The sequence below is a fragment of the Eucyclogobius newberryi genome, unplaced genomic scaffold (assembly GCF_026437365.1).
Source record: "Eucyclogobius newberryi isolate DKJ021-1_F unplaced genomic scaffold, fEucNew1.0.hap1 SCAF_10, whole genome shotgun sequence".
Lineage (NCBI taxonomy): Eukaryota > Metazoa > Chordata > Actinopteri > Gobiiformes > Gobiidae > Eucyclogobius > Eucyclogobius newberryi.
The window spans coordinates 1,361,991-1,389,157 of record NW_027315724.1 but is presented as its reverse complement, the minus strand read 5'-3'; the positions used below and the strand labels follow the sequence as shown (position 1 = coordinate 1,389,157).

Here is a 27,167-nt window from a genome sequence, read left to right as displayed (position 1 = left end):
ACGCTCATGTCAAAGCTGAGACAGAAAGACGACTCACTTCTGACAAACAGATGTTTATTCCAAACAGAAAAGATGAAAAAGTGATGGTTCCAGCGCCGTCTGTTCTGCATCACTGAGAGGTCGCCATGATACTGGAGACACCTGAAACATGTAGCACCATTATACTGGAGACACTTGAAACATGAAGCACCATTATACTGGAGACACCTGAAACATGAAGCACCATTATACTGGAGACACTTGAAACATGAAGCACCATTATACTGGAGACACCTGAAACATGAACCACCATTATACTGGAGACACCTGAAACATGAACCACCATTATACTGGAGACACTTGAAACATGAAACACCATTATACTGGAGACACCTGAAACATGTAGCACCATTATACTGGAGACACTTGAAACATGAAGCACCATTATACTGGAGACACCTGAAACATGAACCACCATTATACTGGAGACACCTGAAACATGAACCACCATTATACTGGAGACACTTGAAACATGAACCACCATTATACTGGAGACACTTGAAACATGAAACACCATTATACTGGAGACACCTGAAACATGTAGCACCATTATACTGGAGACACCTGAAACATGAAGCACCATTATACTGGAGACACCTGAAACATGAACCACCATTATACTGGAGACACCTGAAACATGAAGCACCATTATACTGGAGACACTTGAAACATGAAGCACCATTATACTGGAGACACTTGAAACATGAAGCACCATTATACTGGAGACACCTGAAACATGAAGCACCATTATACTGGAGACACCTGAAACATGAAGCACCATTATACTGGAGACACCTGAACCACCATTATACTGGAGACACCTGAAACATGAACCACCATTATACTGGAGACACCTGAAACATGAACCACCATTATACTGGAGACACCTGAAACATGAACCACCATTATACTGGAGACACCTGAAACATGAACCACCATTATACTGGAGACACCTGAAACATGAACCACCATTATACTGGAGACACCTGAAACATGAACCACCATTATACTGGAGACACTTGAAACAAGAAGCACCATTATACTGGAGACACCTGAAACATGAACCACCATTATACTGGAGACACCTGAAACATGAACCACCATTATACTGGAGACACCTGAAACATGAACCACCATTATACTGGAGACACCTGAAACATGAACCACCATTATACTGGAGACACCTGAAACATGAACCACCATTATACTGGAGACACCTGAAACATGAACCACCATTATACTGGAGACACCTGAAACATGAACCACCATTATACTGGAGACACCTGAAACATGAAACACCATTATACTGGAGACACCTGAAACATGAAACACCATTATACTGGAGACACCTGAAACATGAACCACCATTATACTGGAGACACCTGAAACATGAACCACCATTATACTGGACACCTGAAACATGAACCACCATTATACTGGACACCTGAAACATGAACCACCATTATACTGGAGACACTTGAAACATGAAGCACCATTATACTGGAGACACTTGAAACATGAAACACCATTATACTGGAGACACTTGAAACATGAAGCACCATTATACTGGAGACACTTGAAACATGAAGCACCATTATACTGGAGACACTTGAAACATGAAACACCATTATACTGGAGACACTTGAAACATGAAGCACCATTATACTGGAGACACCTGAAACATGAACCACCATTATACTGGAGACACCTGAAACATGAACCACCATTATACTGGAGACACCTGAAACATGAACCACCATTATACTGGAGACACCTGAAACATGAAGCACCATTATACTGGAGACACTTGAAACATGAACCACCATTATACTGGAGACACCTGAAACATGAACCACCATTATACTGGAGACACCTGAAACATGAACCACCATTATACTGGAGACACCTGAAACATGAACCACCATTATACTGGAGACACCTGAAACATGAACCACCATTATACTGGAGACACCTGAAACATGAACCACCATTATACTGGAGACACCTGAAACATGAAACACCATTATACTGGAGACACCTGAAACATGAACCACCATTATACTGGAGACACCTGAAACATGAACCACCATTATACTGGAGACACCTGAAACATGAACCACCATTATACTGGAGACACCTGAAACATGAACCACCATTATACTGGAGACACCTGAAACATGAACCACCATTATACTGGAGACACCTGAAACATGAACCACCATTATACTGGAGACACCTGAAACATGAACCACCATTATACTGGAGACACCTGAAACATGAACCACCATTATACTGGAGACACCTGAAACATGAACCACCATTATACTGGAGACACCTGAAACATGAACCACCATTATACTGGAGACACCTGAAACATGAACCACCATTATACTGGACACCTGAAACATGAACCACCATTATACTGGAGACACCTGAAACATGAACCACCATTATACTGGAGACACCTGAAACATGAACCACCATTATACTGGAGACACCTGAAACATGAACCACCATTATACTGGAGACACCTGAAACATGAACCACCATTATACTGGAGACACCTGAAACATGAACCACCATTATACTGGAGACACCTGAAACATGAAGCACCATTATACTGGAGACACCTGAAACATGAACCACCATTATACTGGAGACACCTGAAACATGAACCACCATTATACTGGAGACACTTGAAACATGTAGCACCATTATACTGGAGACACTTGAAACATGAAACACCATTATACTGGAGACACCTGAAACATGTAGCACAATTATACTGGAGACACCTGAAACATGAAGCACCATTATACTGGAGACACCTGAAACATGAATCACCATTATACTGGAGACACCTGAAACATGAACCACCATTATACTGGAGACACTTGAAACATGAAGCACCATTATACTGGAGACACCTGAAACATGAACCACCATTATACTGGAGACACCTGAAACATGAACCACCATTATACTGGAGACACTTGAAACATGAACCACCATTATACTGGAGACACCTGAAACATGAAGCACAATTATACTGGAGACACTTGAAACATGAACCACCATTATACTGGAGACACTTGAAACATGAAGCACCATTATACTGGAGACACCTGAAACATGAACCACCATTATACTGGAGACACTTGAAACATGAAGCACCATTATACTGGAGACACTTGAAACATGAAACACCATTATACTGGAGACACTTGAAACATGAAGCACCATTATACTGGAGACACTTGAAACATGTAGCACCATTATACTGGAGACACCTGAAACATGAACCACCATTATACTGGAGACACCTGAAACATGAAGCACCATTATACTGGAGACACTTGAAACATGAAGCACCATTATACTGGAGACACTTGAAACATGAAGCACCATTATACTGGAGACACTTGAAACATGAAGCACCATTATACTGGAGACACTTGAAACATGAAGCACCATTATACTGGAGACACTTGAAACATGAAACACCATTAAACTGGAGACAATTGAAACATGAAGCACCATTATACTGGAGACACTTGAAACATGTAGCACCATTATACTGGAGACACCCGAAACAAGAAACACCATTATAACGGAGACAATTGAAACATGAAGCACCATTATACTGGAGACACTTGAAACATGAAGCACCATTATACTGGAGACACTTGAAACATGAAGCACCATTATACTGGAGACACTTGAAACATGAAACACCATTATACTGGAGACACTTGAAACATGAAGCACCATTATACTGGAAACACTTGAAACATGAAGCACCATTATACTGGAGACACTTGAAACATGAAACACCATTATACTGGAGACACCTGAAACATGAACCACCATTATACTGGAGACACCTGAAACATGAAGCACCATTATACTGGAGACACTTGAAACATGAAGCACCATTATACTGGAGACACTTGAAACATGAAGCACCATTATACTGGAGACACTTGAAACATGAAGCACCATTATACTGGAGACACTTGAAACATGAAGCACCATTATACTGGAGACACTTGAAACATGAAGCACCATTATACTGGAGACACTTGAAACATGAACCACCATTATACTGGAGACACCTGAAACATGAACCACCATTATACTGGAGACACCTGAAACATGAAGCACAATTATACTGGAGACACCTGAAACATGAACCACCATTATACTGGAGACACCTGAAACATGAAGCACCATTATACTGGAGACACCTGAAACATGAAGCACCATTATACTGGAGACACCTGAAACATGAACCACCATTATACTGGAGACACCTGAAACATGAACCACCATTATACTGGAGACACCTGAAACATGAACCACCATTATACTGGAGACACTTGAAACATGAAGCACCATTATACTGGAGACACTTGAAACATGAAGCACCATTATACTGGAGACACTTGAAACATGAAGCACCATTATACTGGAGACACTTGAAACATGAAACACCATTAAACTGGAGACAATTGAAACATGAAGCACCATTATACTGGAGACACTTGAAACATGTAGCACCATTATACTGGAGACACCCGAAACATGAAACACCATTATACTGGAGACAATTGAAACATGAAGCACCATTATACTGGAGACACTTGAAACATGTAGCACCATTATACTGGAGACACTTGAAACATGAAGCACCATTATACTGGAGACACTTGAAACATGAAACACCATTATACTGGAGACACTTGAAACATGAAGCACCATTATACTGGAGACACTTGAAACATGAAGCACCATTATACTGGAGACACTTGAAACATGAAACACCATTATACTGGAGACACCTGAAACATGAACCACCATTATACTGGAGACACCTGAAACATGAACCACCATTATACTGGAGACACTTGAAACATGAAGCACCATTATACTGGAGACACTTGAAACATGAAGCACCATTATACTGGAGACACTTGAAACATGAAGCACCATTATACTGGAGACACTTGAAACATGAAACACCATTATACTGGAGACACCTGAAACATGAACCACCATTACACTGGAGACACCTGAAACATGAACCACCATTATACTGGAGACACTTGAAACATGAAACACCATTATACTGGAGACACCCGAAACATGAAACACCATTAAACTGGAGACACTTGAAACATGTAGCACCATTATACTGGAGACACCCGAAACATGAAACACCATTAAACTGGAGACAATTGAAACATGAAGCACCATTATACTGGAGACACCTGAAACATGAAGCACCATTATACTGGAGACACTTGAAACATGAAACACCATTATACTGGAGACACTTGAAACATGAAGCACCATTATACTGGAGACACCTGAAACACCATGATACTGGAGACACCTGAAACATGAAACACCATTATACTGGAGACACTTGAAACATGAAACACCATTATACTGGAGACACTTGAAACATGAAGCACCATTATACTGGAGACACCTGAAACACCATGATACTGGAGACACCTGAAACATGAAACACCATTATACTGGAGACACTTGAAACATGAAACACCATTATACTGGAGACACTTGAAACATGAAGCACCATTATACTGGAGACACCTGAAACATGAAGCACCATTATACTGGAGACACATGAAGCATCATTATACTGGAGACACCTGAAACACCATTATACTGGAGACACTTGAAACATGAAGCACCATTATACTGGAGACACCCGAAACATGAACCACCATTATACTGGAGACACCTGAAACATGAAACACCATTATACTGGAGACACCTGAAACATGAAACATGAAGCACCGTTATACTGGAGACACTTGAAACATGAGACACCATTATACTGGAGACACTTGAAACATGAAACACCATTATACTGGAGACACTTGAAACATGAAACACCATTATATTGGAGACACCCGAAACATGAAACACCATTATACTGGAGACACTTGAAACATGAAACACCATTATACTGGAGACACTTGAAACATGAAACACCATTATACTGGAGACACTTGAAACATGAAACACCATTATACTGGAGACACCTGAAACACCATTATACTGGAGACACCTGAAACACCATTATACTGGAGACACCTGAAACACCATTTTACTGGAGACACTTGAAACATGTAGCACCATTATACTGGAGACACTTGAAACATGAAACACCATTATACTGGAGACACTTGAAACATGAAACACCATTATACTGGAGACACTTGAAACATGTAGCACCATTATACTGGAGACACTTGAAACATGAAACACCATTATACTGGAGACACTTGAAACATGAAACACCATTATACTGGAGACACTTGAAACATGTAGCACCATTATACTGGAGACACTTGAAACATGAAACACAATTATACTGGAGACACTTGAAACATCATTATACTGGAGACACTTGAAACATGAAACACCATTATACTGGAGACACTTGAAACATGTAGCACCATTATACTGGAGACACTTGAAACATGAAACACCATTATACTGGAGACACTTGAAACATGAAACACCATTATACTGGAGACACTTGAAACATGTAGCACCATTATACTGGAGACACTTGAAACATGAAACACAATTATACTGGAGACACTTGAAACACCATTATACTGGAGACACTTGAAACATGAAACACCATTATACTGGAGACACTTGAAACATGTAGCACCATTATACTGGAGACACTTGAAACATGAAACACCATTATACTGGAGACACTTGAAACATGAAACACCATTATATTGGAGACACTTGAAACATGAAACACCATTATACTGGAGACACTTGAAACATGAAACACCATTATATTGGAGACACTTGAAACATCATTACACTGGAGACACCTGAAACATGAAACACCATTATACTGGAGACACTTGAAACATGAAACACCATTACACTGGAGACACCTGAAACATGAAACACCATTAGTGCCCGTATGAAATTCAAGTTTAATACTTTTCACATTTAGGACTTTTTTTAAACTATAAATTATTTAAATAAATAAAATAAGTTTCACAATAAGACACCAGTGTAGGACTGAGGCCCTACTACGAGCACCGGCATGAAACACCATTATACTGGAGACACTTGAAACATGAAGCACCATTATACTGGAGACACTTGAAACATGAAACACCATTATACTGGAGACACTTGAAACATGAAGCACCATTATACTGGAGACACTTGAAACATGAAGCACCATTATACTGGAGACACTTGAAACATGAAGCACCATTATACTGGAGACACCTGAAACATGAACCACCATTATACTGGAGACACCTGAAACATGAACCACCATTATACTGGAGACACTTGAAACATGAAGCACCATTATACTGGAGACACTTGAAACATGAAGCACCATTATACTGGAGACACTTGAAACATGAAGCACCATTATACTGGAGACACTTGAAACATGAAACACCATTATACTGGAGACACCTGAAACATGAACCACCATTACACTGGAGACACCTGAAACATGAACCACCATTATACTGGAGACACTTGAAACATGAAACACCATTATACTGGAGACACCCGAAACATGAAACACCATTAAACTGGAGACACTTGAAACATGTAGCACCATTATACTGGAGACACCCGAAACATGAAACACCATTAAACTGGAGACAATTGAAACATGAAGCACCATTATACTGGAGACACCTGAAACATGAAGCACCATTATACTGGAGACACTTGAAACATGAAACACCATTATACTGGAGACACTTGAAACATGAAGCACCATTATACTGGAGACACCTGAAACACCATGATACTGGAGACACCTGAAACATGAAACACCATTATACTGGAGACACTTGAAACATGAAACACCATTATACTGGAGACACTTGAAACATGAAGCACCATTATACTGGAGACACCTGAAACACCATGATACTGGAGACACCTGAAACATGAAACACCATTATACTGGAGACACTTGAAACATGAAACACCATTATACTGGAGACACTTGAAACATGAAGCACCATTATACTGGAGACACCTGAAACATGAAGCACCATTATACTGGAGACACATGAAGCATCATTATACTGGAGACACCTGAAACACCATTATACTGGAGACACTTGAAACATGAAGCACCATTATACTGGAGACACCCGAAACATGAACCACCATTATACTGGAGACACCTGAAACATGAAACACCATTATACTGGAGACACCTGAAACATGAAACATGAAGCACCGTTATACTGGAGACACTTGAAACATGAGACACCATTATACTGGAGACACTTGAAACATGAAACACCATTATACTGGAGACACTTGAAACATGAAACACCATTATATTGGAGACACCCGAAACATGAAACACCATTATACTGGAGACACTTGAAACATGAAACACCATTATACTGGAGACACTTGAAACATGAAACACCATTATACTGGAGACACTTGAAACATGAAACACCATTATACTGGAGACACCTGAAACACCATTATACTGGAGACACCTGAAACACCATTATACTGGAGACACCTGAAACACCATTTTACTGGAGACACTTGAAACATGTAGCACCATTATACTGGAGACACTTGAAACATGAAACACCATTATACTGGAGACACTTGAAACATGAAACACCATTATACTGGAGACACTTGAAACATGTAGCACCATTATACTGGAGACACTTGAAACATGAAACACCATTATACTGGAGACACTTGAAACATGAAACACCATTATACTGGAGACACTTGAAACATGTAGCACCATTATACTGGAGACACTTGAAACATCATTATACTGGAGACACTTGAAACATGAAACACCATTATACTGGAGACACTTGAAACATGTAGCACCATTATACTGGAGACACTTGAAACATGAAACACCATTATACTGGAGACACTTGAAACATGAAACACCATTATACTGGAGACACTTGAAACATGTAGCACCATTATACTGGAGACACTTGAAACATGAAACACAATTATACTGGAGACACTTGAAACACCATTATACTGGAGACACTTGAAACATGAAACACCATTATACTGGAGACACTTGAAACATGTAGCACCATTATACTGGAGACACTTGAAACATGAAACACCATTATACTGGAGACACTTGAAACATGAAACACCATTATATTGGAGACACTTGAAACATGAAACACCATTATACTGGAGACACTTGAAACATGAAACACCATTATATTGGAGACACTTGAAACATGAAACACCATTACACTGGAGACACCTGAAACATGAAACACCATTATACTGGAGACACTTGAAACATGAAACACCATTACACTGGAGACACCTGAAACATGAAACACCATTAGTGCCCGTATGAAATTCAAGTTTAATACTTTTCACATTTAGGACTTTTTTTAAACTATAAATTATTTAAATAAATAAAATAAGTTTCACAATAAGACACCAGTGTAGGACTGAGGCCCTACTACGAGCACCGGCATGAAACACCATGATACTGGAGACACTTGAAACATGAAACACCATGATACTGGAGACACCAGTGGCCCCTGAGCACCGGTACAGGTGCTCAGGGGCCACTGGCACCGGTGCCGGTGGCCCCTGAGCACCGGTACCGGTGGCCCCTGAGCACTTGTGTCCTTAATACATATGACATTTTTTTGTTTTCACACCAATAATCGTGGGCCTGGATTCCAATATGGGCCTCGGAGGAAAAGAGTTGATCACCTCTGATCTAAAACAACATTAGTCCTAAAACCTTACAATTCATTTTCACCATAGACTTTTCCTCTATGGTTGAGCTCAATAACAGAAGAGCGCCCCCTGGAGCAGGTCCATGGCACCAGCAGGGTCCATGACACCAGCAGGTCCATGGCACCAGCAGGTCCATGGCACCAGCAGGTCCATGGCACCAGCAGGGTCCATGACACCAGCAGGGTCCATGGCACCAGCAGGGTCCATGACACCAGCAGGGTCCATGACACCAGCAGGGTCCATGGCACCAGCAGGTCCATGGCACCAGCAGGGTCCATGGCACCAGCAGGGTCCATGACACCAGCAGGTCCATGACACCAGCAGGGTCCATGGCACCAGCAGGGTCCATGACACCAGCAGGTCCATGGCACCAGCAGGTCCATGGCACCAGCAGGTCCATGGCACCAGCAGGTCCATGGCACCAGCAGGTCCATGGCACCAGCAGGGTCCATGACACCAGCAGGGTCCATGACACCAGCAGGGTCCATGGCACCAGCAGGGTCCATGACACCAGCAGGTCCATGACACCAGCAGGGTCCATGGCACCAGCAGGGTCCATGACACCAGCAGGTCCATGGCACCAGCAGGGTCCATGGCACCAGCAAGGTCCATGGCACCAGCAGGTCCATGGCACCAGCAGGGTCCATGGCACCAGCAGGGTCCATGGCACCAGCAGGTCCATGGCACCAGCAGGTCCATGACACCAGCAGGGTCCATGGCACCAGCAGGTCCATGGCACCAGCAGGTCCATGGCACCAGCAGGTCCATGGCACCAGCAGGTCCATGGCAGAAGGACACTCACTTTCAAAGTCGATCTTCTCCACGATGTTCTTGGGTTTGACGCTCTCTTCCTGGTTGAAGATGAACACCTGTCCGTCCTCATCCTCTGTCCAGCAGTACTTATTCATCCAGGATTTGACCTGTGTGTCTGAACACAGAGGATCATCACAATCTACACTTCAGCACTGGACAGAGCCGTTTGTGGAGGCCGGTCTCACCTAGAGGATCTCCCAGCATCTCTGCCAGTAAACGCCGGTCGATGGTCTGGTATGTGATGCCCACCACGTGACAGATGACTGTAGACACAAGCAGGTTAAAGGGTCATGTAGTCACCAGGCTGGACACTACAAATACTAGAGTTAGAAGATATGACAATTATCTATTATGTCGATATCGACCTTTAACTTAGTACATTTCCTTAAAAATCCACTCCCTTCCATTGAATCCTCTATATGCTCCACTGCAGCCAATAATTGAATAATAATAAATGAAATAATGAATCCACAAAAGCTGAACAGTGAGCGCCAACGTGATCTCACCGCGCCGAGAGCAGGCACCCTCCTTGATTCACACACGCTTGGACATCGTTGTCATTGATGTTGACAGGACTGAGGTTACCTTCCTAATGACCCTCAGGAGGACTGAGGTTACCATCCTAATGACCCTCAGGAGGACTGAGGTTACCATCCTAATGACCCTCAGGAGGACTGAGGTTACCATCCTAATGACCCTCAGGAGGACTGAGGTTACCATCCTAATGACCCTCAGGAGGACTGAGGTTACCTTCCTAATGACCCTCAGGAGGACTGAGGTTACCTTCCTAATGACCCTCAGGAGGACTGAGGTTACCATCCTAATGACCTTGAGGAGGACTGAGGTTACCATCCTAATGACCCTCAGGAGGACTGAGGTTACCATCCTAATGACCCTCAGGAGGACTGAGGTTACCATCCTAATGACCCTCAGGAGGACTGAGGTTACCATCCTAATGACCTTGAGGAGGACTGAGGTTACCATCCTAATGACCCTCAGGAGGACTGAGGTTACCATCCTAATGACCCTCAGGAGGACTGAGGTTACCATCCTAATGACCCTCAGGAGGACTGAGGTTACCATCCTAATGACCCTCAGGAGGACTGAGGTTACCATCCTAATGACCCTCAGGAGGACTGAGGTTACCATCCTAATGACCCTCAGGAGGACTGAGGTTACCATCCTAATGACCCTCAGGAGGACTGAGGTTACCTTCCTAATGACCCTCAGGAGGACTGAGGTTACCATCCTAATGACCCTCAGGAGGACTGAGGTTACCATCCTAATGACCCTCAGGAGGACTGAGGTTACCTTTCTAATGACCCTCAGGAGGACTGAGGTTACCATCCTAATGACCCTCAGGAGGACTGAGGTTACCTTCCTAATGACCCTCAGGAGGACTGAGGTTACCATCCTAATGACCCTCAGGAGGACTGAGGTTACCATCCTAATGACCCTCAGGAGGACTGAGGTTACCATCCTAATGACCCTCAGGAGGACTGAGGTTACCATCCTAATGACCCTCAGGAGGACTGAGGTTACCTTCCTAATGACCCTCAGGAGGACTGAGGTTACCATCCTAATGACCCTCAGGAGGACTGAGGTTACCTTCCTAATGACCCTCAGGAGGACTGAGGTTACCTTCCTAATGACCCTCAGGAGGACTGAGGTTACCATCCTAATGACCCTCAGGACCTGCAGACACTTCGTCCTCCACTGGGACACACACACATTTTCCCACTCTTCGTCTGTCAAAACAAGATTCCTTCTTTTTCCCCATTTGTTTTTAATATATTTAATAGTGGAGCAGTCCAGATTAGCAGCACATTGATATCATTTAGATATTCTTCCCCTTGAAAGTGTGCGTAGAGTACGTGTGCCTTTATTCACATATTATATATTCCGGGATCCAAGTCGCCACATACTTGACCACATCCTTCCTTCCAGTGTCCTCTGGAGGACCAATAATCCCAGGTTGTGTCCTCTGGAGGACCAATAATCCCAGGCTGTGTCCTCTGGAGGACCAATAATCCCAGGTTGTGTCCTCTGGAGGACCAATAATCCCAGGCTGTGTCCTCTGGAGGACCAATAATCCCAGGTTGTCTCCTCTGGAGGACCAATAATCCCAGGCTGTGTCCTCTGGAGGACCAATAATCCCAGGTTGTCTCCTCTGGAGGACCAATAATCCCAGGTTGTCTCCTCTGGAGGACCAATAATCCCAGGTTGTCTCCTCTGGAGGACCAATAATCCCAGGTTGTCTCCTCTGGAGGACCAATAATCCCAGGTTGTCTCCTCTGGAGGACCAATAATCCCAGGTTGTGTCCTCTGGAGGACCAATAATCCCAGGTTGTGTCCTCTGGAGGACCAATAATCCCAGGTTGTGTCCTCTGGAGGACCAATAATCCCAGGTTGTCTCCTCTGGAGGACCAATAATCCCAGGTTGTGTCCTCTGGAGGACCAATAATCCCAGGCTGTGTCCTCTGGAGGACCAATAATCCCAGGCTGTGTCCTCTGGAGGACCAATAATCCCAGGTTGTCTCCTCTGGAGGACCAATAATCCCAGGCTGTGTCCTCTGGAGGACCAATAATCCCAGGTTGTCTCCTCTGGAGGACCAATAATCCCAGGTTGTCTCGTCTGGAGGACCAATAATCCCAGGTTGTCTCCTCTGGAGGACCAATAATCCCAGGTTGTGTCCTCTGGAGGACCAATAATCCCAGGTTGTGTCCTCTGGAGGACCAATAATCCCAGGTTGTCTCCTCTGGAGGACCAATAATCCCAGGTTGTGTCCTCTGGAGCAGGGGTCTCCAACCTTTTTTGTACCACGGACCGGAATTATGTAGGTTTTATTTTCAGGACCGGTGTCCCAGGGTACGTGCTAAAGTGGGCGGGGCTTGGGCTTCCATTCGATTCAGCTCGGAAGGCAAAATGTTCTCAAAAGACACGTTTGTACATTATTAAGTGTTCTATTCCAAAATATCTGAATGTGAGTAACATAAGGTCCAGTTCCACGTGTCCTCACTGTTCTGACTGAAGCTCATCACATAAATATGGCCGTCAGCAGAGTTCCCTCAAATATACATTTAAGATCACCATCATTTTCAATCTCCAACAGCTGATCCTCTTGTTGCACACGCTCGATTCGCCTGGTTTAATCACAAATGGGTCGTGGATCCATCACGTGCAGTTCATGGATCTTTTGTGCACGGGAAGTAGCGCTCAGACTCTTGTAAAAGTAAAAACAGGTGATCGCGTTGTAGCATAGCCACAGAAGGTGCACAAAAATGCTTCTCTGTGTATCCCGCCCTGTATTCCTTTTTATGAATGGGAGGCGTGTCCGGGGTGTGTGGACTGGAGCGCTTATTAGGGTTACTACAGGTGGGGGGAGGTTTTTCATTTTTGGGGATTTTGGTACCGCTCAGGCCGGATCGAGACGAGCGGCGGCCGCCTAAACCCACCGTGAGAACTGAAGTCAGTAGAACCGGACTGTGAGGACTACCGGGGCAGAACCCGTGTAGAGAACCTTACTGCCGTGTTCGGATTACGCTTGATTCAGCGGCGGAGAGCGCGCTGGGACGAGCAGGGGGACGCGCGCACCTGAGAGCGCGGCGCGCCTGATTGTGGATTACCCGGTTTTCTCATTTGGATTTAATGACTCAACTCCGTGAAGGTTTGGGACGGTCGAGACTGTAAACTGAAGCCGTCAGCTGTGTTACGTGTGACGTGATTTTTTGTTTGGTTAAAGTAAAAGGCAGGAGGCCACAACAAAAGTGTTTGGGGCGTGGACATTTTATTTTCTAAATTACAGATTAGCTGACATTATTGGCAGCTTAAACAGGCACAAAAGCGCATCACTATTTCTCCCTAAATAATTCATGGTAACTGGGTTCTGGGGAGCAGATCGTTACAGCGCAGCAGCTGCAGGATGCTGGCCCACGAGACGTGTTTTCACTCATTTTCACTTTTGGTTCTACTTTTGGGCAGCGTGTTTGATGCGACGCAGCCGCGATGACGTGTCATGTATAATGCAGTATCAGTGATGTTCTCACGCAGGACAAGAGCAGAGGTATAATATACTTCCATTATATTTAATGGATTTCATTGGCAATTTCCTATAAGGCTTTTCATGATACATCCACAGACGAGCTCATTAGTGTCATGAGGGACAGGCCAACGTTACGTCGGAGAAGATGCTGTCACTGAGATTATTTCCAGGCCCGGTAGCAAACGCGTTGGGGACCGTGGTTGGGGACCCCTGCTCTGGAGGACCAATAATTCCAGGTTGCCTCTGCAATTTCGATTCTCTCTTGACTTAAGACAAGTACCTAGTTTGTTAATTGTGCCTCGTGGTTTGCAGGGTACAGACCCTTTCTTTCCATCTCATTCTCGGCCGCTGTGGCTCGGCTTCATCATTCTTAGATTTGAAATCATGCATTTCTGCCAGGGCCACGCCCTTCTTTGTGTACTTGATAGTCCCGTAAAGCCACCATAATCACTGTGTCTTTTTGGCCCCGTGTCTCCTACACTGTGGCATCTGATCCGTGGCTGGAGTGCACACAGAAGGGCCAGAGCCTGAGCCTGGCGCTCAGTGGCAGATGCTGGTGAGGGCGAGATGGCTTAGATTTAGCCAGCCTGGTTCTTGGTGGCGTTTTTCTCTTTCTTCCAACAGCCCTGTAATGTAATGCTGTCATTTCATTATAGTCCCTCCCTCATTACAGAGTACCCCATTAGCACCAGAATGAGAAGCCCTGGCAATTTTGAGGATTCAAAGAAGAGTAGTCTCAAATTAAACTGTAAACACCCTTCAGGGACCACTCAGAATACGATCTGCAGATTGAGAATGACTCTCGGATGAGTCAAAATGTGTTGTTTTTGTAAAAACAGTGTCCAGAGGACAACAAATGAATGTTTCTACAATGACCTTGATGAGCTTAACAGTAATTTTCTCCATAGATACAGCTCAAACCTGAAACGTGATTCTTTGCTCTTAAAAGCAATGCAAAACGGGCGGCATGGCAACGCTCTAGTCTCAAGGCAAAAAAGTCATGGGTTCGACTCCTGGACAAGACCGTGTGGAGTTTGCATGTCCCTCAACATGTCTGGGTTGATTTCCTCCAGGCTCCAGCTTCCTCCATCAACCCCACCCGAGACTGCAGCGAAGGGAGTCCTGACCAAGCCCAGCTTAACATCTGGAGCAGGGTCCAGAGTGCTGCTCCTGAGGGGAGGCCCCAGTGGGAGGCCCCAGTGGGATTGAAGGATGGGTCAAATGCAGAGGACAAATATCCCTACGGGGATAATCAAGTGTACAGTAACCTTAACTTAAGATCTGTCCTCTCCCCGACACGCTGCGTGATCGCTCATGAAGTGTTCCATGTTTCCTTCAGCTGTCTGCTCTCACTGACAACACAATCCAACAGGATTTCACACCCCTGGACGAGTAGATTGCAGGTTCAAACTTCGGTGCGTGCATGACAGGTGGGGGTAGGTGCATGACAGGTGGGGGTAGGTGCATGACAGGTGGGGGTAGGTGCATGACAGGTGGGGGTAGGTGCATGACAGGTGGGGGTAGGTGCGTGACAGGTGGGGGTAGGTGCATGACAGGTGGGGGTAGGTGCATGACAGGTGGGGGTAGGTGCATGACAGGTGGGGGTAGGTGCATGACAGGTGGGGGTAGGTGCATGACAGGTGAATATCTTCCGTTCTGAACAAATACTCACATTTGCGAACAGAGTCCTCAAAGCCGGCGATGCCGTCGATCAGCTCCCGGTTCTCCTCCAGACTCGTCTGCACAAAAAATATTATTCATAAATATAGCTGCAAACAGCAATGATTAGCCCTCGCCCGTGCGGCGCCGCTGCCCTCGCGCCGCCGCTGCCCTCGCCCGTGCGCCGCCGCTGCCCTCGCCCGTGCGCCGCCGCTGCCCTCGCCCGTGCGCCGCCCGTGCGCCGCCGCTGCCCTCGCGCCGCCACTGCCCTCGCGCCGTCACTGCCCTCGCGCCGTCACTGCCCTCGCCCGTGCGCCACCGCTGCCCTCGCCACGCAAGAGGAGGGGGCACATTATTTTCCTCCCTTTATTACACCTGCCGCCAAATCCGGGGCACTATTGCACCTTCTTCTCTCCTTCACATATATGAGTAATATTATGTATTAATGCAAATAATTTGTGCAAAATTGAATCAATTTTGGAAGAACAACATGTTGTGGTCCCATTGAAAAGGCAATGTTTTTGAAATCCTTGACAAAATGTTTCACACAGACGTCGCACATAGAATAAAAACATTCACTTTTTATGGCTCTATTCAAGATGAGTCTGACTAAATATTACTTTTTATAGATTCTGTCTCTCACAGTGGAAATGCACCAACGATGATTTTTTCAAACCCTCCATAATTTTGGAAAAACTTGCAAAATTGACGGGTGTTCAAATACTTCCCCCACTATAATTGTATACATGTCCCATGACCAAGTGTCATTTGTGTAAATTACAATGTTCCCGGTAAGAGCTCCTTTTGCAGCCATGTCAATTCATATTTCAGGTGGCACTACTGAACGATCTTTCAATATTTGTTCCCAGGGTCTTCACTCAAAATAAGAGCTCACTAGACTCATTTTTGAAAACATTTACCTGCCAATTCGTCTTTGTTCGTGATTTGTGTATTTTCACTGAAAATGTTGGTTACAATAGGGTCTCGCTGCCTAAGTTAGAAACTGCAGACTTCAACTATGAATGGGAGGAAGTAAGGTTATGGGGCCCTCACACTGCGGCGTCGAATTCGCGCCCGACGCAGAAGTTGGACGCCTGTACATTTGAAGACAGACGCTTCGTCCCCGTCCGAAAAATACACTAACGAGCAGACGTGCGTCTGAGGCTTTGGTTTATTAACTTTACAAAGTCCTAAAACGGAGGAGATGGGCCCAGGGGCCAGTCTGGGACCCGCAGATACTTCAGAACTGAGCAGAGTTTAGTCAATATCATTATTTGCTGCCTCTTAAGGATTTTTTTAATCATTGCAGGGTTTGTTTTGGGTCTTCTTCCGGGTCGTGCAGCACGTCACAGGAGCGTCATCTCTGATTGGCTGCTGCGCCGCGTCCAACGCAGAAAACGTTCGACCAGCGTTTACATAGACTTTGAATGTAAACTAGACACTTTAGACGCCCCGGTCTGAGGGCCCCTTTAGAGTAGTGGGGCATGATTTGGCAAAAAAAGAATTGCAATTATGAGATGTTTTAATAATAGGATTCTGTTCCAAGTTCACATTTAAAAATGCAAATTGACCAAAAGACTGAAATGGGCCCATGAACTGACAAACTACTAAAAGACAGATATAAACATATAAACTAGGGTTAGCAGTTTTTATGCAGTAATAAACAGAATATTTTCTCGTCTGTGGAGGAAATTGCTTCACTGTAGGAAATATGACCTGGGTCTGATATTTCAAAAACAGCGGTTCGACTCCCCGCTCGGTCAGAGCGATCAGATCCACTGGCCCGCAGGTTGGCGGTACGATCGCACCTCATGTGAATACTGCCGTTGTGTCCTTGGGCAAGACACTTAACCCAACTCGCCCCCCAGTGTCTGCGAACATCTGGGGTGTGAATGTGTGTGTGAATGTGTGACTGGTTCCTTGATGTAAAGCGCTTTGAGTACCTTGATGGTGGAAAAGCGCTATATAAATTTGACCATTTACCAATGTTTCCCATTTTTCCAACAATAACGTTTGATTTAGCCTCTAATGGAGTGTTAAGAGTGTGTCTGGAAGAGAGCCAGCGCTCTTGTGCCAGTGTCATTGTGCACACTGCTTAGCTCCTGAAAGGGCCTGTCACACTCACAGGACTTTACACGTTCTGATAGAAGGGTCTTACCCAGAAGCTCTGGAAGTGGCAGGTCTCCAGCAGGTTCCCCAGGTACAGGATCTGTCTGATGGGCCGCTCCTCCTGCTGCGACACTGTAGTCAAGGAAAGGCACCCCCCCACTCCAACAAGCCCAACACTCATCTGCTCTTCAGCACACATCAGCCTGCAGTGTGAGGTAGGGCAGGTACTGCCAAGACCCTCGCCATACGATACATATCCTGATACAGGGGTCACGATACCATACGTATCCCAATACTTGTATATTCAGATACAATTGCCTCATTACGATAGGTATCCAGATACATTTTTGAAAAAAGGGTCTTAAAAATGTACCAAATGGGTCATGTTTTTACTCTGGATACAAAAATGTATGAAATGTCATGTTTATCCAAAAAGCACTTTATAAATCCATTCTGCTCTAATAACTTAGTATTGTATGTTTCATGGTCTGAACCTGCTGCAGCAGCATCTTCTGCACAGATCAGCTTCAGGTCCAGCTCCTTCTCACCTCCAGAGGAGCAGCACTAAAACATGATGAAAGTACTATTCCACCTCCTTTAAAGCCACAAAAACAAAAATCTAGAGTCAGACCTGGTTCAGTCCTGTGTGAGGCCTGGTTTGGGTCAGACCTGGTTCAGTCCTGTGTGAGGCCTGGTTTGGGTCAGACCTGGTTCAGTCCTGTGTGAGTCCTGGTTTGGGTCAGACCTGGTTCAGTCCTGTGTGAGGCCTGGTTTGGGTCAGACCTGGTTCAGTCCTGTGTGAGTCCTGGTTTGGGTCAGACCTGGTTCAGTCCGGTGTGAGGCCTGGTTTGGGTCAGACCTGGTTCAGTCTTGTCCTGGTTTGGGTCAGACCTGGTTCAGTCCTGTCCTGGTTTGGGTCAGACCTGGTTCAGTCCTGTGTGAGTCCTGGTTTGGGTCAGACCTGGTTCAGTCCTGTGTGAGGCCTGGTTTGGGTCAGACCTGGTTCAGTCCTGTCCTGGTTTGGGTCAGACCTGGTTCAGTCCTGTGTGAGTCCTGGTTTGGGTCAGACCTGGTTCAGTCCTGTGTGAGTCCTGGTTCAGTCCTGTGTGAGTCCTGGTTTGGGTCAGACCTGGTTCAGTCCTGTGTGAGTCCTGGTTTGGGTCAGACCTGGTTCAGTCCTGTGTGAGTCCTGGTTTGGGTCAGACCTGGTTCAGTCCTGTGTGAGTCCTGGTTTGGGTCAGACCTGGTTCAGTCCTGTGTGAGTCCTGGTTTGGGTCAGACCTGGTTCAGTCCTGTGTGAGTCCTGGTTTGGGTTAGACCTGGTTCAGTCCTGTGTGCACAGCGTTGGTGACCCTCGCCTTAAATCAATTCAGGCCATAATGGTGATTAACATAATGGTGATTAATCAATAAACAAATGATATTTCACAGCCTGATAGTGAGAGACGAGCACCAGAAGGATACGTGTGTCTGGTCGATCATGCACTTGCACAAGGTGAAGTCGGTGTGGGGCAGGTTGGTCAGAGCCTTCAGCAGGATCTGGGACGTCACCTGGGTTTGGAAGTAGGCGGGGTTAAACTGGTACCTGCAAAGACAGGTTTAAGGTTTTTATTTACATCTTTATCTAGACAAAATTCATTAGTTGGTAAGCAAAAAGACTAAGAATGAAGTAAAGTATAAAAGGAATGACAATGTAGCTTTTCTTTGTTAATCTGACCAACAGAAATGTAGAACATAACAATAAAACAGTTGTACAGAGTAAATACATTACATTACAAATATGGACTGGGTCGAGACAACTTGTAGGTCTGACATTTGTAACACAATGTAACGTCATCTACAATGGAACAACATGATCTACACCAGTTTGGTTCTTTACACATTCATATATTACATTACTCATTCAAAAAAGACACCAAGGATTCCTGATGGAGACACAGCAGGGCGGGCGCGGCCCGGCGCAGAGCGGGCGCGGCCCGACGCAGAGCGAGCGGGCGCGGCCCGACGCAGAGCGAGCGGGCGCGGCCCGACGCAGAGCGAGCGGGCGCGGCCCGGCGCAGAGCGGGCGCGGCCCGACGCAGAGCGAGCGGGCGCGGCCCGACGCAGAGCGGGCGCGGCTCGACGCAGAGCGAGCCCCGCAGAGCGAGCAAGCGCGGCCCGGCGCAGAGCGGCATCAGGTTCCTCTAGGCGTTCGACGCGTGTTTACATAGACTTTGAATGTAAACTGGACACTTTTGACGCAGCGGTTTGAACGGGTCATAAAACTTCCAATACTTTTTTCATGAGCCATAATAGTAGAAACAGGAAAAAGCAGAAGCCGTCACAGAGGGAGGACGTACAGTTTGAGAACAGCCAGGTTGGCCTCGAGGTCGTAGGCGTTCTCTCTGGCCTGCGTCTCCACGTACCGCTCCAGAGTGGCAAGATTTTCTGGATTGTACCTGACAACGACACACACAGTACATTTACCAACTATATATAGTTCTAATATAGGCTATAGAGAACGTTGCCATGGTAATCTAAAGACAAGTTAATTTGTACAGCACAGTTTGTACACAAGGAAATTCAAAGTGCTTCACACAACAGGAAAAAAGACAAATCCAAGTTTATTTCACTGCAGTTAAAGCTTGTGTTTGATGGTCGTCCTTGTTCAAGTGTCTTAACTTCATCGAGCCAAGTGTCTTGTGTTAGAACATGATGTAAATATGGCATGAGTTCATGTCCAGACCTGAACCTGAACGTGGGTTTAGCTATGCATCCCTATACGTCCCTAACATACTCGCGTCCCCCTGACCTACTCGCGTCCCCCTGACGTACACGCGTCCCCCTGACGTACTCGCGTCCCCCTGACGTACTCGCGTCCCCCTGACGTACTCGCGTCCCCCTGACGTACTCGCGTCCCCCTGACGTACACGCGTGCCCCTGACGTACACGCGTCCCCCTGACGTACTCGCGTCCCCCTGACGTACACGCGTCCCCCTGACCTACTCGCGTCCCCCTGACCTACTCGCGTCCCCCTGACCTACTCGCGTCCCCCTGACGTACTCTCGTCCCCAACGTACTTTCGTCCCCAACGTACTTTCGTCCCCAACGTACTTACGTCCCTACACACGTCCCTAACATACTTACGTCCCTAACATACACACGTCCCTAACATACACACGTCCCTAACATACACACGTCCCTAACATACACACGTCCCTAACATACACACGTCCCTAACATACACACGTCCCTAACATACACACGTCCCTAACATACACACGTCCCTAACATACACACGTCCCTAACATACACACGTTGGCTCCATATTAGCCTAGCTCAAGCATCATATTAATCTAGAGGAGCTCACCGGTCGATGCCTCGGAGCAGTTTCCCCACGTTTGCTCTCATTTGCTCAAAAGACGACGCCATTTGAAAGCTCTTTTTTCTTCCTGTTTCTTCTCAGATTAAAACCACACGTGTGCTAGAGCACCAGGAGGACCAGGAGCACCAGGAGCCGGTGATGGCAGCAGAACATGCAGCAGAAGCGCGGATAAGGAAAGGAAGAGGAAGTGTCCGGCGGAGCACAAAAAGAGACGGACCGTGGCTGCGCTATGTCCGGAGGAAGTGACGACACGCGCAGCCGCAGGGGAGAAGAAAGAGAGAGAGGAGGGGAATAAAGAATAAAGTCGAACGGGGAGACGAATTATACGGAGCCCCGCAAGTGACATCAGCGAAACATAATATTTTCACAAAAATTATCTCGTGGGAACGTGATCAAGTTTTTTTCTGTATTTTTTTAATCACGTGATCATTTATGTATGGCAGGTGACCTCTTGGTGGCGCTCTTTAATAGTATATACAGGAAGTGTGTGAAAAAGCATAAAAGAGAATGGATGAGCTACGACCATATGTTGGCCACACTTGCTTTGGATGGTAATATTTTGAGCAAAAGACATTTGATGAGAATATTACAAACGCATGGACTCTACCCTCGTCAGTATGCTAACTTCGAGCTTGTTGTAGCAGTGGCTCATAAGTAGAACAATTATGATTTAGTTTTTAAATTAGTCATAACAAAACTAACAGACATTTTATAAATTCAAACTACTGATTCTACACACAGTTTACTTTTAGTCGAGGCAAAAGTTATTATTAAAATATATTTTGCTTTGGAGTCGTCAGGTGTTTACTTGAGATGATTCTGTGTCTGTAGTGACCTGCAGTGACCTGCAATGACCTGTAGTGACCTGCAGTGACCTGTAGTGACCTGCATTGACCTGTAGTGACCTGCAGTGACCTGCATTGACCTGCAGTGACCTGCAATGACCTGTAGTGACCTGCAGTGACCTGCAGTGACCTGTAGTGACCTGCATTGACCTGTAGTGACCTGCAGTGACCTGCAGTGACCTGTAGTGACCTGCATTGACCTGTAGTGACCTGCAGTGACCTGCAGCGACCTGTAGTGACCTGCAGTGACCTGTAGTGACCTGCATTGACCTGTAGTGACCTGCAGTGACCTGCATTGACCTGCAGTGACCTGTAGTGACCTGCAGTGACCTGTAGTGACCTGCAGTGACCTGCATTGACCTGCAGTGACCTGTAGTGACCTGCAGTGACCTGTAGTGACCTGCATTGACCTGTAGTGACCTGCAGTGACCTGTAGTGACCTGCAGTGACCTGTAGTGACCTGCATTGACCTGTAGTGACCTGCAGTGACCTGCATTGACCTGCAATGACCTGTAGTGACCTGCAGTGACCTGCATTGACCTGCATTGACCTGTAGTGACCTGCAGTGACCTGCAGTGACCTGTAGTGACCTGTAGTGACCTGCAATGACCTGTAGTGACCTGCAGTGACCTGCAGTGACCTGTAGTGACCTGCAGTGACCTGTAGTGACCTGCATTGACCTGCAGTGACCTGCAGTGACCTGCATTGACCTGCAGTGACCTGCAGTGACCTGCATTGACCTGCAGTGACCTGCAGTGACCTGTAGTGACCTGCAGTGACCTGTAGTGACCTGCATTGACCTGCAGTGACCTGTAGTGACCTGCAGTGACCTGTAGTGACCTGCATTGACCTGCAGTGACCTGCAGTGACCTGTAGTGACCTGCAGCGACCTGCAGTGACCTGCATTGACCTGTAGTGACCTGCATTGACCTGCAGTGACCTGCAGTGACCTGCATTGACCTGCAGTGACCTGTAGTGACCTGCAGTGACCTGCATTGACCTGCAGTGACCTGCAGTGACCTGCAGTGACCTGTAGTGACCTGCAGTGACCTGTAGTGACCTGCATTGACCTGCATTGACCTGTAGTGACCTGCAGCGACCTGCAGTGACCTGCAGTGACCTGTAGTGACCTGCATTGACCTGCAGCGACCTGTAGTGACCTGCATTGACCTGCATTGACCTGTAGTGACCTGCAGCGACCTGTAGTGACCTGCAGTGACCTGCAGTGACCTGTAGTGACCTGCAGTGACCTGTAGTGACCTGTAGTGACCTGCAGTGACCTGTAGTGACCTGCATTGACCTGTAGTGACCTGCAGTGACCTGTAGTGACCTGTAGTGACCTGCAGTGACCTGTAGTGACCTGCATTGACCTGCAGTGACCTGTAGTGACCTGCAGCGACCTGCAGTGACCTGTAGTGACCTGTAGTGACCTGTAGGGCTCTGGGCAACATAGACAGAGGATAAACTCACTGGTCAGGACGGTCAGCTCTGGACGGCTGCTTCACTCTGGAGAAGGAGACTTCATTATTAAATTGGTAATAAAACCTCAAATGTAGTCTCAGCCCCTGTGAGACACGACTGTCACTTTTAAATACATTTACATTTATATATGTAAGATACTACATTTCAGCAGGTTATATTTAAATTATAGATAGTATTTAATTGCACATAATAAAAACATCCCCATATTTCCCTTGGTCTGTGTTTAACTTAACCTGAAGAAAACACAATACATTAAAACAATTTTTCTTTTTCTTCTAATATTTTGGACAGAGAAAATAATGGGTTATTTATTTGCAGAAGGCATGAGCTGAGAAATCATGGAATATCATTCCAAATGCATATTTTTGTTTTTTGTGTTAGCTTGTGTTAGCTTGTGTTAACTGTGTAATCGGTGATTTACACTCCATATGGAATGATGTGTGGAAACGAGAGGAATGACATAAAACACAACTTATGTGTATCGTTGGTGTCGTCGTGTCCTCTTTCTTCTGTTGTTTGTATCTTTGTATCGTTTAGGCTTTGCACTGAGTTTACATCAGTGCAAAGATACATCCTGGTCTTTCTGGTCTTTAGACAGTTTTGGGAACGACACAGAGTCACTCCGGTTTAGGTTGAAAGTTGTGGACTTCTTACCACTGGATGACACTGGAATTGTATCTTGGAGTCCTTTTTCAGATTAAAACATAATTGATGTTTTAAGCTCATTAATTTCTTGTTGATATTTCCGACAGCGTTCACAGAGTCTGTTTCCCTTCTTCTTTAAATTACCAATGTTAACAACATGACTCCAGATGCAGCGCTGCAGTGTTGAAATGGGTTCCGCTTTTCCTTTACGGTTGTGTGGGTTTATGTATATTTATGTGTGCGTCACAACTTCAGCCAGGCTTTAGTTTTTTCATTGGTCAATCCCCTTCAGTGCCACAACAACCAATCAGAAAGCTTGGAGTGTTCAGCATCAGCCAGCCAATCAGAGAGCGGACTCTGCCACAGCTCTGCATTAATTGCGGATTACATTCACCTGGCCTGCCCCGCCTCAGTATATGGACCGGTCCAATTCCTTCAGTTCTTTGCCAGATGTTTCTGTAGCTTCCAGCACCTGTCAAAGTACGGGCCACCTCGCTTCCCCCACACCGCCCGTACGATTGTACCGTTGACCTCCTCCCTGGATCATCGCCGCCAAAGGGAAGACTCTTTTCTCTGTCAGCCCCTGAAACCAAGGCCATGGACGACTCACTGGCAGCAGGCATCATCCGTCCCTTATCATCCCCTGCATCATCCGTCCTTTTTCATTCCCTGCTGGAGCTGTATTTTTTTTTTGTGAATAAGAAGGACAAATCCGTCCGCGGTCTGAATGACATCACCATCAAGAACCGGTACCCCCTCCCACTCATCTCTTCTGCATTTGAACTGTTGCAAGGGGCTTCTGTGTTTACCAAGCTTGATCTCAGGAATGCCTATCACCTTGTTCGGATCCGGGAGGGGGATGAGTGGAAAACCGTATTCAACACACCTAGGGGCCACTATGAATACCTGGTTATGCCTTTCGGACTAACTAATGCTCCAGCAATATTCCAAGCCTTAGTGAATGATGTGCTTCGGGATTTTCTCAATGTGTTTGTTTGTATATCTTGACAAAATCCTCATCTTTTCAAAGTCTGAAGGGGAACATTTGCAGCATGTCCGCAGTGTTCTCCAGAGGCTCCTAGAGAACCAGCTGTTCGTGAAGGCAGAGAAGTCAGTTCCATGTCACTGAGGTGTCGTTCCTGGGATACATCATTTCGGTCAGACGTATTCGCATGGATCCCACCAAGTTAAAGCAGTGGTGGACGAGGGGTTCCCACCACTCGGAGGAAGCTTCAACAGTTCCTTGGGTTTGCCAATTTCTATTGTAGGTTCATCCGTAACTATAGTTTTGTGGCAGCTCCCCTGACAGCCCTCACCTCCCAGAAGGTAGCACTTCCAACGGTCTCCTGCTACAGAAAGGAGGTTCAATGAGTTAAAATCACGATTCTCTTCTGCTCCCATTTTCATCCTTCCAGATCCTGATCACCATTTTGTTGTGGAAGTGGATGCATCAGACTCCGGGGTGGGGGCAGTCCTGTCTCAGCGGTCAGCAGAAGACCAAAAGTTACACCCATGTGCTTTTTACTCCCGCAAGTTGTCCCCAGCAGAAAGGAATTACGACGTCGGAAACCTAGAGTTACTGGCTGTGAGGCTGGCTCTCGAGGAGTGGAGGCACTGGTTGGAGGGTGCTAAGCATCCCTTTGTGGTGTGGACAGACCACAAAAACCTAGAGTACATTCGGTCAGCCAAGCGGTGTAACTCCCGTCAGGCCAGATGGGCTTTATTCTTTAATCGTTTTGATTTTATCGCCCAGGTACAAGAGACTTCAAAGCAGATGCCCTGTCCCGTCAGTTCCAGTCAGACAAATGTCCCACACAACCTGAGAGCGGTCATCGGCGCAGTGACCTGGGACGTCGTGGACAAGGTAAAACGGTCCCAAGCCGACCACCCGGCTCCCAGTGCCTGCCCTGATAATCGTCTGTATGTGCCGGTGAATCTTCGCTCTCAGGTCCTCCAGTGGGGACATTCTTCTCGCCTTGTCTGTCACCCGGGGGTTAGGCGCACCCTACCTCTGCTGAAGCAGACCGAGTTTTGCCAGCTAACCCTAACCCACTCCTGGTCAGAAGGTTTGGCTGTCCACACATGATCTCCCACGCCGGGTAGAGTCTAGGAAGTTGGCCCCAAGGATTGTGGGCCCGTTCTCTATCATTAAGGTCATCGACCTGGCTGCAGTCTGTCTCCGCCTTCCTCGCTCCATGAGAATTCATCCCACCTTTTCATGTCTCCAAGGTCAAACCTGTAAAGGAGAGCCAGCTCCAGCCCACCTCAGTATTTGGACCGGTCCATTTCCCTCAGCTCTTTGCCAGATTGTCGACTCTAGTGTGTTTCCGTAGCTTCCAGCACCTGTCAT

The 27,167-nt window shown here is 46.1% G+C and overlaps 1 protein-coding gene across 2 annotated transcripts; it reads right to left on the bottom strand.

Moving 5' to 3' along the window:
• Nucleotides 1-37: 37 nt before the first annotated feature.
• eif3k (eukaryotic translation initiation factor 3, subunit K) lies at nucleotides 38-21,989 on the bottom strand. 2 transcript variants are annotated; one of them, XM_072457485.1, is made up of 8 exons: nucleotides 21,831-21,989; nucleotides 20,821-20,919; nucleotides 19,946-20,066; nucleotides 18,532-18,606; nucleotides 16,387-16,453; nucleotides 10,857-10,934; nucleotides 10,661-10,786; nucleotides 38-141 (listed from the first exon to the last, which is right to left on the bottom strand). In XM_072457485.1, the coding sequence occupies exons 1-8, from the start codon at nucleotides 21,890-21,892 to the stop codon at nucleotides 110-112; spliced, it is 660 nt and encodes a 219-aa protein (XP_072313586.1). In that variant the 5' UTR covers nucleotides 21,893-21,989; the 3' UTR covers nucleotides 38-109. The 2 variants fall into 2 exon arrangements, with proteins under 2 accessions (XP_072313586.1, XP_072313577.1); XM_072457476.1 differs by having other exon boundaries at nucleotides 18,532-18,609; nucleotides 21,831-21,987.
• Between the last annotated feature and the right edge of the window lie 5,178 nt (nucleotides 21,990-27,167).